General features: G+C 22.8%; 1 protein-coding gene across 3 annotated transcripts in view; it reads left to right on the plus strand.

Annotated features, from left to right (window-relative positions):
- The first annotated feature begins 856 nt into the window (after positions 1-856).
- Positions 857-13,206, plus strand: part of LOC122507464 (ankyrin repeat domain-containing protein SOWAHB) — a 229,485-nt gene continuing 217,135 nt past the window's right edge. For 2 of the 3 annotated variants that reach the window (XM_043620187.1, XM_043620203.1), the window contains exons 1-4: positions 857-1,016; positions 1,164-1,225; positions 2,968-3,414; positions 6,036-6,185. In XM_043620187.1, coding sequence (XP_043476122.1) covers positions 890-1,016; positions 1,164-1,225; positions 2,968-3,414; positions 6,036-6,185 — 786 coding nt within the window. In that variant the 5' untranslated portion in view covers positions 857-889. The remainder of the gene's footprint in view (positions 1,017-1,163; positions 1,226-2,967; positions 3,415-6,035; positions 6,186-13,206) is intronic. The other variant, XM_043620195.1, reaches the window with a different exon arrangement.

The raw sequence follows: 13,206 nt of genomic DNA on the forward strand, positions 1-13,206 counted from the left end.
ACCTAAAAATTTTTGCTTCTTAGGTAACTATTTCTTGGGAGCGCTTCTCAAATTTTTTTTATTGCATTATTAATATAAAATTATTAATATAAATTCCGCATAAAATTGTTTTCTCGAAAAGAGATATATGTTCAAAATTGTTTTCTCGAAAATAGATATATGTTCTTAAAATTCTTAAAATTGATAATTTCATATTTTTAAAGTTTAAAATTAAAAATATTTGACTGTGAAGAAAGCTAAGAAAATATTCGAATTTTGATAAAGGTAATAAAACAAGAGAGAAAAAAATTAAAAATTAGTTAAAGAATCGCTATTTATTCAAATAACGTACCTAATAATAAATTATAATTTTTTATAAAAGATTTTTTATGAATAAAACAATTAGAAAGTACTTCAATTTAAAGGTTAACTTATTGTTAAACGACAGAAGACTTAATGAATAAACTGTGAAAATTCTTATACAAGTAATTAATTCGGTTAATGAAATCGAAAAAGAAACAAGCAAAATAAGCGAAAAAGGATAATTAATTAATTCTAATTATTTTGAAACTACCGTAAATTGTTTAAAACGTTTAAAAAATGGAGAAAATATTTGTTCACTCTTCAGTATATTCCTAACAATTTTTTTTCAGAAAACTCGAAACGGAAATATATTTCATTCACTTACTTTTGATTATCTTCTGCTTATAATTATTGAACATTTCGTTAACATAATTAGAAAAATAATTAAAAAGCTTCATAAATCAAAATAATATAATATTTATAAGACAAAACGAATTATTTATATTCGTAAATATTTTCAACACTGAAAATCTTCTTTACCGGCCAACAGAAGAACGAGCGGAGCTGCCGACAGGAGCGCTGGTGTGCCACCCTCAGTAGTGTAAAGATGGCGACGCCCAGTGAACTGTCGTTGGAGGAAATACGCAAATATTTATTGGAAAACGGTGGTTCAGTGCGAAATCACGACCTTGTGAAGTATTTTAAGAAGTTTCTCACAGATCCCGAAACACGAGGTAGGTTTATTTCGAGTTAAAAAAAAGTTTTACGAGTGATTTGTGTTTGTGATATGAGTGTCCTGCTCTCTGTGAATAAATATGACTGAATAATTAATTCAATATCATTTCATCGTTTAAAAAGTCTTCCCTTTTTTTACTTTCCAGTGGAGGCACGAAATAGATTCAAGGAATATGTGAATATATTGGCCACAATCAAAAATGAGGAGGTAAGTCCTATGAATGTGTCATGCGCTGTTTATTTTTCTCTCCTGACAGAAACGACTTGTTGCTTATAAACGTCACATTGTTGCCAGATCAACGCACAAATATTTGAAAGATCGAAATATTTTACTATTTTAATTCATTTTCAAACGTAATTTATTGTTTAGATGCAATTGTTTAATTACGTTAAGCAATTATTGCTTTGTTGCATATAGTTGACAGTAGTTCGACAATTGAACTATTATTGAATATTTGTTCTTTATTGTTGTTCTTTATCAAATATTTGACAGGAAAAATTCATTGTTGTTGTCACGTGACATAATTTAATTAAATTAGCAAAACTAGAAAAAATAGCTTTTAAATAGTAAAATAATTTTTTGTGACAATGCTAAATTTCTTTTTTTTCTGTATGAAAATAAAATTACTGACATGACTGAAATAGAAATACAATTAGTCACGTGACTACTTTCGAATTAGCAACAATATGGCGGGTTAAATTTGCGTGTTAATTTTCTAAAATATTTTCCATCTATTCGTTCCAGTCTTTGCTTCTTTTCAAACAAAAAAAAATCTGACAATTGCTTTTTAATTCTTTGAAAATGTGAATATAACCTCAAAATATAAGGTGATTATTACAAGTAGGAAAAGTATAGTTACTAAAAATGAATTATAACGCAAATTTAATATTTTTTTGAAGGAAGTGAATTTATCATTCGGTGATTAAATATTAAATTTGAAGAAGTTAACAATTTTCCCGAATCAATCTACACAAATAAATTAAATATCTTAAATAAATCTCGATAAGCTCATGGGCTTATTTTTTTGTTGAATAACGAAATGATTTGTTATAAATATTTAATATATTAATACAATAATAATATTAGTAAACATTAAAGTTAATTAATTAGATGAAATAATTTTTTTTAATAATAACAGGCCTTAGATATTATGACTTTTTCGACTTTTCTTCCAAATTTTGCAACAGAATACCACATTTTTAGTATAAAATGCAACAAATCTTTAAAAAGTTATTTTTGAATAATTTTTCTAATTAAATTTTTGAAATATGCAATTAAAAATATTTTGAATAATTGAAATTTTGTAAAATTTAATTGAAAATAAACCTTTTTTTCAAGTATTTTATTACAATTTTTAAAAGTTAACTTTTAAAGAATTTTAATTGAAAATTTTGGAAATAATAGTATTTTTAAAAATTTTAATGAAAAACCTTCAAGTGTAAATTTAATAAAAATGAAAATTAGGTTATAAAAATAATATTAAAATATTTTTAAATAAACTCATTCTCAGAATTTTTTCGTTCTAATTTTCTAAAATTAAATTATGTTCAACATTTTTAATTAAAATTCTTCCAAAAATTAATTAGTTTTTCTTAAATTATACAAAAACTCTTTTTACAAAATCCAATTATTTTCGAAAAATGACATTACAATATTTATAAAAAAACTAATTCTTCGAATTGTTTTATCATAAGTTGTTAAGCTTCAATTACCGTCGAATAAAGTAAATTTACTTTTCTAGAATTATTAAAATTTTGAAGAAATCATTTTTAATTAAAATTCTTCAAAAATTTGATTTTTTTTTTATATTTATTAAAAACTCAATTATTTTGAAAAGATTTTACCAAATTTCAATTATTTTTTAAAAGATTTTACCAAATTTAAATTTTCTGAACATTTTTTTTTGTAGTATAAATATTTATAAATCCTCCTTTCTTTTTCCTTTGCAGGGAGAAAAATATTTGTTGCTGAAGAAAAAATATCGCCAAACTTCATTAGATCTCTCATCTCCGGGTTTTAGTTTTGGTATCTCGCCTACTTCGCCAGTTAGAACTCCTGACCTTGCAACTCCTGTTTCTCCACTTCGTGAACCACCGCCTTATCGTCCGCCACCTCCGGCCCCTTTGAGTCCTACAAGTCCTACAAGTTATACCACATCTCCCATTTCTCGTTATCAAAATGAACTTTCCGAAGATACCACTGGCGTTTTTCATAATAATTTTGAGAGAAACTCCAAAGAAACAACAAGTGCCTTTAAACAATATACGGAGGAAACGGATCTTCCAACATCACCACCTGTACCACCCAGACGAAAAAGTCAAGACAAAGTCAAAGTGGAAAACAAGGAAAATATTAGTGTCGAAAAGCCGAAAACTGTTGCCGAAATCATCATCAAAGTGAGTTTTTTTCTTTCCTCATTGTATTCATTTTTTTGCGTTTCTAAATTTTTTCACAAGATTTTATTTAAACAATATAATATTGCAGAAAATTAACTTGATAAAATTCGCTTTTTTTATCAAAAAATATTTTGAGTTTAAAAAATCTATTTTGGCAAAAGATTTTTTGACATAAGTTTTCCTGAATAATTATTTAGAAAAAAAATTCTAAAAATCAAAAGAAAAAAAAAATTTTATTCTAGTTTGAAATTATTTTTATAAATTTTTGTTTGCGTTAAAAATTAATTTTCAGTTATGAGGTTGAGTTATAATGAACATTCTATTTTATTACTAAGAATTAAAAATTTACAATCAAGTAAAACATAATTGTAGTATAGAAAATGTTCAAAAAAATTTTAAATTTAATTTTTTATGCCTACACTGAAAGAAAGTTTGTTTGATTCAAATAATAGATTGATTGTCTTTTACAAAATAAATATTCAATTTAATCAAATAATTTTTATTTAAATCAATATTGTAATGTTTAAATAATTATTTTAAAATTTCTTTTTCCTAAAGTTTAGAACGACATTTTTTTCTGTTTAAATATTTTTAAAAATTACTATACAAAAAAGAATAATAATTAAAATTAAACTAGCAACAATTCGCGCGGCTAACTTCTTCCTACCTTTTTCAAATAAAATTAGCAATTTAAAAAATAATTGAATTTAAAAATTTTCTAATTTAAATTTTTGTTGACAACACTAAAAAAATTCAATTTTGAAGAAATTACAAATAATTGCAGAAATTTAATTATTTAAAAAAAATAAAATTCAACTGTGTATTTTCATAAATATCAAATAAATTCTTGTCCTAATTTCAATTTTTTTCAAAAATTTTTCTAATTTCAATGATTTTCAATATCTACTATTTTAATAAATTTTTCCAAAAAGAATTCAATTATTTTCATAAAAAATAATTTAAAATTCTAGAACATAATAATTGAATTAAAATGAAAATAATTTGAAGAAGTTATAGAACCTGACAATATTCTTATAATATAAAATAATGATTTTATCTCTCAATCATCTTTAATTATTAAAAAACATAAAGAAATCGATCACTCCGAGTCTTCGACTCGGAGCAATCGATATCTTTTTGTTTTATAATAATTAAAATAAAAAAAAGTAAAATTGTTTAAAAAATTGAAAAAAGCTTTGAATTTGAAATTTTTAATGTCTTAATTCCTGTGGAAAATTCTGTTCCAAAAATGAGATTAAAAATTGGAATTGTGCAAATATTTTTCTTCTTTTTCTAAAACAAAATAATAATTTTTTTAGAAGTTGTGATTCATAAACAAAAATAATGCAAAATAAATAAATTTTCTATTTCATAATCACAGTTGTTTAACAATTTTCTAATTTTTTTTAGAAGAAAAGAACAAAAATCTATATAATTTCAATTTAACAAAACATATTTAACAGAATTTTAGTCTTTTAATGAAAAGAAGTGAAAAAAATTCTGATCATTGCTATTTGTCTTTACAATTTTGAATTAATTATAAAATAAAAATCTTATCTATAGATAGATTGTATTTTTTAATATACAACATTATTTTTTTTTATAAAAAAATACAAACTAAAAGAAGCAAAAAAATATCGTCGTTCATTTGAACATTCAAAACTTTAGAAACATAATATTACGATAAACGATGTAATATTTAAATAAATATTGTATTTGAACCAATAATTTCAAAGATGTTCCTAAATTTTCGAACGTTTAAATAAAAGACGATATTGTTTGACAATATTGTTTTACTTCTATTAATTTTTTTTTTAAATTATTTTGAATATTTTAAAATGTAATTTTTAATTTAGTAAATTTTAAATTTTTATTATTTTTCCTTTTTGTGTACAGTAGTTTTTAAAAATGTTTAAGTAGAAAAAAATTCCGTTCATTTAAATGTTCTGAACTTTAGGAAAATATTTAAAGTAAACAACCTTAAAGTGGTTTTTTAAATAAAAATTATTTGATTCAATAAAAATACTCAAAAAAAATTATTTATTTTAATAGTCACGTTTATTGGATAATAGTAATCATTTATTTGAATCAAATACATTTTTTTTCTCTGTAAATTCTATAAATTACATAAAAGCATGAAATCATTCTCTTAATTAACATGTTCATAATTTACACACACACACATATTTCTTGTATGGGATTTAATTGACTTGCACTTTCTAATTCGTAAACTAATCTTCTTATGAATCATTTAGTTAACTCTCGATCTTGAAATTGTTCCATATTTTCTCATTCATATATAGAAGGCAAAAAATCTCTCTACTAACTCAAAATTCGTAGTAGGAAAGACTTGATTTTAATTACATACAGCTATATTTCCGATAAGTTTTCAATGGTGTTGTTCGATTTCATTTTCCAATCATAATTTTTTCTCTGGTTTTGGTATTCGTATTTTGTATATTCTATTTGATAAATATTTGGTGTATGGTAAAATATTCCTCTGCTTTTTTGTGGTTCGTTCTGGTATACATATTTATGAGATTTTCTCACTGGGTTTTTGTTAAATATTTTTCATAAAATTGAGATTAGAAAAATGATTGTAAACAAACAAAAAAAAATAGGAGGACGAGATTCCAACGACACCACAATCATCAGCTGAACAACTAAGTGTTCGTGAGCGAATGCAACGTTTCAATCGAATGGCTACTGAGACTGATCTTAACGTTTGTCCTAGTGGAGCTACACCACCTATTAAGAAACGATCGGATAAGGTAAAATTTTTTCAATCATTTATCATATTTTTGCTGGGCAAATTGTTTTTGAAGAAGGGGGAAAAAAAAACTTGAATCAATTAAGAATTTTATTTGGAGATTTAAAAAAACTTGAATATTCTTTATGGTGTTTGGAATTGAAGATAGGAAATTCTGTAGCTCCGCATTTAATGGGTTTGATTTGTTTTTCAACACTGTAAGATGTAATTACTTTCACGCCCATCAACTTCTTCATTATTCTATTCAAATTACACAATTTCATTTCAATTAAAAACCTTTTGTAAGCGATTAATAACATCTTGAAACAACTCTCACAAGAGTTCTCTCGGTTAAGAAAGGATGCGGCGGTCTGGAAGGTCATCTTGAATACCGAATGGACTACTAGGAATATCACCTGGCGGTCATTTACCTCATACGTATTGCATACACCCACTATTCCTATCTTTAACTCTCCCCTCTTCACTCTTTTTCTTTTTTTCTCTCTTTCTCTCTCTTTATTACTCTCTCTCTCTCTCTTTCTTTTTTTCCCTTTTTTTATCTCTTCCTCTCTCTTTATTTTTTCTCTCTTTTTCTTTCTTATTCCTCTCTTTCTCTCTCTTATTTCTGTCTTGTTTTTCTTTCTCTCTCTCTCTCTGTCCATCTTTCTTATTTCTCTCATCCCTTTTTCTTTCCTCCCCATGATTTCCTACCTCGTTCCTCTCTCTTTGAAAGACCGTTTATCGCGACGGGCAATATTCATCGCATTTGAATATCCTGCGGGCGATATCGCGCGTACTGATCAGGATGTCGTAAGGATATTGCCGTAAATCATAATTAGCCAGATACGAAATTAAAATTTGAGAATTCATTCCCTTGCTCTCCCAATCGTTTATATATGTGTAAACTTTTTTTTTTTTTTTTTTTTTTTTTTTTTTTTTTTTTTTTTTTTTAAAGAATCTTTGACTATAGAAACACGAACTGCAACAGGATACATTAGTCATTCTTCACATGATATTCGGAAACGTTTGTCGTACTTTGTTGATTAAATTTATTAGAGTTTCTATATCCCGCCGGAAGGAAATGATCGTCTAGCCTTTTTCATTCAAATTTATTTTGCATAGAATTTTTTTTCTTCTGTACAAAAAGATTCACATTTTGCAGAAAATATTTCAATGTGTTTCGCTCGTTTTATTTATTTTCGAGTGAATGTTATTAATTTTCAGTGTATTTTAAATGTATTTTTAAATATCTGACGCCACATGTCAGGAAATTTAGGGAAAAGTCAGGGAAAGTAGAATTGGTCAGGGAAATCAGGGATTTTTTAATTAAAAGTACTGGAGAAAATTAAATTTTTAGAATTCATAACAGAATTCTGAATTTTGATGTTTTTTTTGTTTGCTTCTGAAACTATAAAATTACCACGAATTCATAATACAAAACCTTCAAATTTTTCTATTTCTAACAATAGATTTCTGACAATTTCTTTTTAAATAACTCAATTCTTGAAGAACTACCATAAAATTATTATACTTATAAATTGTTTAATAAATAATTTTACTTAAATATTTCAAAATTAATTAAATTTTAAAAGAGTTGCGTTTACAATTTTCATAAATAGATGAACTTTAAAAGGTTTCAATTTGAAATTTTATAAAATGTCAATCTCGAATGAATTCTTCTGAAATTAGTTAAATTTTTAAATTATATTAATTAATTATTAAAAATAATGGATTTAAAGGAGAATTTTAGATAAAAACACTAAAAAAATATATACCCGGAGAAGTTACAAACGATTGCAGAAATTCAATTATTTTTAAAAGTAATAAAAATCTTCGAAGAAATTCAATTATTTTCAAATATTTTTATAAAATTCTAGGCAAAATTTTAATTATTTTCAAAAATTTGCCTCAATTCAATGATTTTCAATATCAATTAATTTAATAAAATTCTATACGGAAATATTTAATTATTTTCATAAATTATAAAAATTTCACAGGAATTCAATTATTTACAAATTTTTTTATAAATTTCTTTGAAATAATGCAATTATTTTGATAAATAATATTTTTTACAGGGATTCAATTACTTTGATAAATAACAAAATTCTTTTTATGAATTCAATTATATTCTTAAATAATAAATCACATCGCACAATTTCAATTATTTTTAATACAATTTTAATCGAATTCCTCAAAAAAATGTAGTTATTCCTAAAAACTTTAATTAAAATTCGTCAAAAGAAGTCAATTATTTAAAAATTTGTTGATAAAATTTTTTGTGAGAATTCAATTTCAAGAAACATCGATTGAATTTTAGAAAAATTACAATATTGTAATTTTTAGTGACAGATAAATTTTAAAAAGGTTTTACATTATAAAAAAGAATTATTCTATTCTTTAATATAATTTAAAAATTTATTTCAATTTTATTAATTTTTTCTAAAATTCGTCGAAAAAATTTGTTCATAACATTTTTTTATAAAAATTCAATTTTAAAAAACATTTAATTATTCAATAAATTGTTTTTTTCGTATTTAACTAATTGAATTTTAATAAAAATTAATTAAAAAATGAATTTCAGTAAAAATTTTAGATTATAATTGAATATTAAAATCCTTAGAGCGTGAATTTTTAGAAATAATTGAATTTTGAAAAGGTTTCAAATTAAAATCTTTGAAAATCTGAATTTTTCTAATTTTTAAATAATAATTCTGTTGAATTAATTTTTTTGAGTAAGTTTAATTGTGGATTTTTTTAAAAATTATTTGAAGTTTAGTTTTCTAATATATATTTAATTAAAGAATTTACGAATAATTGAAATTTTTTTAAATTAAATTGTAAACAAATGAATTTGAAAATTATAAAAGAACTTTTTTAAAAATTATTGAAAATAATGCATTTGTATAGAAGAATTTTAATTAAGAAAAAGAGAAAAAAAAATTTAATTTTGGAAAAGTTACAAATTACTGCAGAAATTCAATTATTTTCAAGAGTAATAATATTTTTCGCAAAAATTAAATATTGTTCAAAAATAATAAAATTCTTGTTCAATGAGTTTTATTATTTTCACAAATAATAAAAATCATCGCAGAATTTCAATTATTTTTAATACAATTTTAATCGAATTTTTCGAAAAATGTAATTATTCTTAAAAATTCTTCAAAAGAATTCAATTATTTAAAAATTTGTTGATAAAATTTCTGAATAAATAAAAAAAATTCTTTATGGGAATTGAATTTTAAGAAACATTCAGTTATTCAATAAATTATTTATTTTTGATAAAATAAATAAAAATTGATTTTTAAGTGAATTTCAGTTAAAAATTTAGATAATAATTGAATATTAAAAGTATTATAACGTGAATTTTTTTTTTAGAAATAATTGAATCTTGAAAAGGTTTTAAATTATAATCTTTGAAAATTTGAAAATTTGAATTTTTCATGCTTTTCACTAAAAATTGTGTAGATTTAATTTTTTTGAAAAAGTTTAATTGAATTTTTTTTAAGTTATTGGAAGTTTTTATTCTCTAATCTATATTTAATTGAAAAATTTTCGAATAATCGATGAAATTTCGTAAAATTGAATTGTATACAAATGGATTTGAAAATTATCAAAGAACTTTTTCAAAAATTATTAAAAATAATTGATTTAAAGAAGAATTTTAGTTAAAAATTCTTGAACATAATAATTGAATTGAAATGAAAATAATTTTTAAGAAGTTACAGTACTTGACAATATTCTTATAATATAAAATAATAATTTTATCACTCGGTCATTTTTAATTATTATAAAACATGAAGAAGTCGATTGCTCCGAGTCGAAGACTCGGAGTGATCGATTTCTTCATGTTTTATAATAATATATATCATAATTTATTGAATTTCAAAAAGGTTTGAATTTAAATTTTTGGATAATTCTTTTTTCTGTAAAAAAATAATGATTATTAAATATTTATTTAAAAATGAAGTTATTGATGTTTTCGAATAATTTTACAATTAAAGAAATTCGTGTACGTTTGAAGAAAATTTAAAATGTATTTTGAATATATTTCAAATGAATTTTAAATGTACAAGAATTTATACATTGTATTTCCCATAAGTCGCTTTCAAAGAAACAATTTAGTGAAATTACATTTTAGTATCGGTTAAATTGGTGGTAAAAAATTTTTTTTCGCGAATACTTTTCGAAACACGCAAATATATCCCTGTGGCTATTTTAAATTTAAAGTTCGAAAGTATTCCGCCTCTTTGACGAGTCTCCCCGGACATCCTGTATAATCTCTCTCGTGAATTCTTTTCGCTACTTTCCTCAGTGCAGTTTCTTGTTTCTTTATCTTTAAACAATTAGCATGCTGAGTAGTCACGTCATTGTATTGTATGCGCATAGGCAATGAATAACGTTTTTAAGTCGCGTGCCAACTTTGTAATTGCTTATCAAATATAGACACTTGACACAGGGTTTGATTTTTCTTTGAAAATAATTTCATTCAGATGAATATGAATTCGAAAAAAATATACAAGTGTAGAGTCAAATGAATATTGATATTCGAATGTAAAAATCAAATGAATATTGAAAATTAATTATTCGAGATTAATTTTAACTTTACCCGGGTAAAAATTATAAAATGTAATATATTACAATTCTATTTCCGGGTTAATTTTCCCATTCGTAAGCAACGTGTTGCTTCGTATTCGATTTCTTCCTTCCTCTTTCTTTATAGTCTTCCTGTCTCTCACCTTTATGGAAATGGGTATAGGGAATGCGGGCGGTAAAGTGGACCGTTAAAGAATATTACCAGGGTTATTTAAAAACTATATATTTAATGTGACAACATTAATTTAAAACTAAATAATTAAACGGTTTATTTGCACAATAAACCTTTATTGTTCATAATGTGGATGATAAATGTAATATATGTGACGCTTTCTAATTTAATAGGCAAAATTACATTTTGAGAGGGAAATTGAAAGGAAAAAATATTTAAAGAAGTTTTTATAGAAAAACCAAGACTGATTTTAAATTAAGATTTTCTCTTTACTTTTCTTTCAACTTTTGCAACAAGATACCAGATTTTAGTATAAAATGCAACTTATTTCGATTTTTATAGTGTGAAAAGCATAACTATAGATAAATCTTTGAAAATTTATTTTTAAATAATTTTTCTAATTAAATTATTGAAATATAAAATTAAAAAGATTTTGAATAATTGAAATTTTGTAAAATTTAATTGAAAATAAATCATTTTTTCAAGTATTTTATTACAATAATTTTTGAAAGTTAACTTATAATAATTTTAATTGAAAATTTTTGAAATAATTGAATACTCAAAAATTTTAATGAATATTCAAGTGTAAATTCAATAAAAATGAAAATTAATGAAAATTAGGTTCTAAAAATAATATTAATATAGTTTTGAAAAAAGTAATTCTCTGAATAATTTCGTTCTAACTTTTTAAAATGAAATTATTTTCAATATTTACGAAAATTCAAATACATACAAAATAAAAACATTAAAATTTTTTAGAATTATTTTTAAAATATTGGAGAAAATAATCATATTTAAAATTTTTAATTAAAATTCTTTAAAAAATTATTGTTTTTTAAATTAAACAAAAATTCTTCAATTATTTTCGAAAAATTACATTAATTCTTAGAATTGTTTTATCATAATTTTTTAAGATTCAATTACCTTCGAACAAAGTAAATTAAAGTTTTTAAAAATTTACTATTTTCGAATTTTTGAGAAATTATTTATAATTAAAATTCTTCAAAAATTTGATTATTTTTTTTATATTTTTTAAAAACTCTATTATTTTGAAAAGATTTTATCAAATTTTAATTATTTTTCAAAGAATTTACCAAATTTCAATTATTTTTTAAATAATTTTACCAAATTTCAATTATTTTTCAAAGATTTTACTAAATTTAAATTATTTTTTAAAAGATTTTACCAAATTTCAATTATTTTTTTAAAGATTTTACCAAATTTCAATTATTTTTCAAAGATGTTACTAAATTTAAATTATTTTTTTAAAGGATTTTACCAAATTTAAATTTTTTGAATATTTTTTAATTGTGTAATTGTAAAACTATTGTCTTTAAAAAATTATTTAGAAATATTTTTTAAAAGTTAATTTTACGAATTGCTTTATTAAAATTTTAAAAAGAAAAATGGACGCTTTCAATTATTATAAAAAATTGAATTTTCGTATTGAAATAATTGAATTCTCGAAGAATTTTCGAAAATTATTAAAAATTAATATAGATAATTGATTTAGAGATGAAGTTTAGTTAAAAATTGTAAAAAATAATTTAATTTTCGGAAGAGTTATAGTTTTAATTTTTAGAAATTATCAAATTTCAGAAGTTGAAATGTTTTAAATTTTATTTCCTGTGGAAAAATAAATAAGAAGTATTTAAATATTTAGTTAGCAAAGTTATTCAAGTTTTGATTAATTGAGTTTAGAAATCAGTGAAGAATCAGGGAAATACAAAATAAAATTTTTGTGACAACACTAAATCATAATTTAGTGTTGCGACAAAAATTTTATTTTGTATTTCCCTATTTTATTTATAAATAAACGACTTTTTTTTGCTCGTCAGAGTCGATCCGAGGCCTGCTTTTCGATTTTCCGTCTTGTAATTTACAACGTACTGAAAGTTTTTTTACAAAGTTGAAAGTGTGGTTATTTTTTTCCAACGTCTAACATTGTAAAATCTCTTTTGGCACGAATTTATGAATTTGTAAATATTGTAGAAAGAGGATGAGATTTAGTAAACTAAATGTGAAGTTGTTTTTAAAGTTGTTTTAGCGTACAAGTTTGAATTAGAGAAAGAGTTTTTTCCTCGCCCCCTCTCTATTCTAAATGTTTCGTGAATATAACCTCTAATTTAATCAGCAACAATATTCTTGTAAAGTCTTTCCACATTTTAGTAGTATACTTGAAAAACTCGACAATTTTCTTGCTACTTGTCAACAAGGTACTTTTCTTTCTTCTCCTTCACAAAGAGGGAAAAGGAATAATGGGCTGGAAGTTTCTCTG

This window comes from Leptopilina heterotoma, unplaced genomic scaffold, assembly GCF_015476425.1.
Source record: "Leptopilina heterotoma isolate Lh14 unplaced genomic scaffold, ASM1547642v1 Lhet_114, whole genome shotgun sequence".
NCBI lineage: Eukaryota > Metazoa > Arthropoda > Insecta > Hymenoptera > Figitidae > Leptopilina > Leptopilina heterotoma.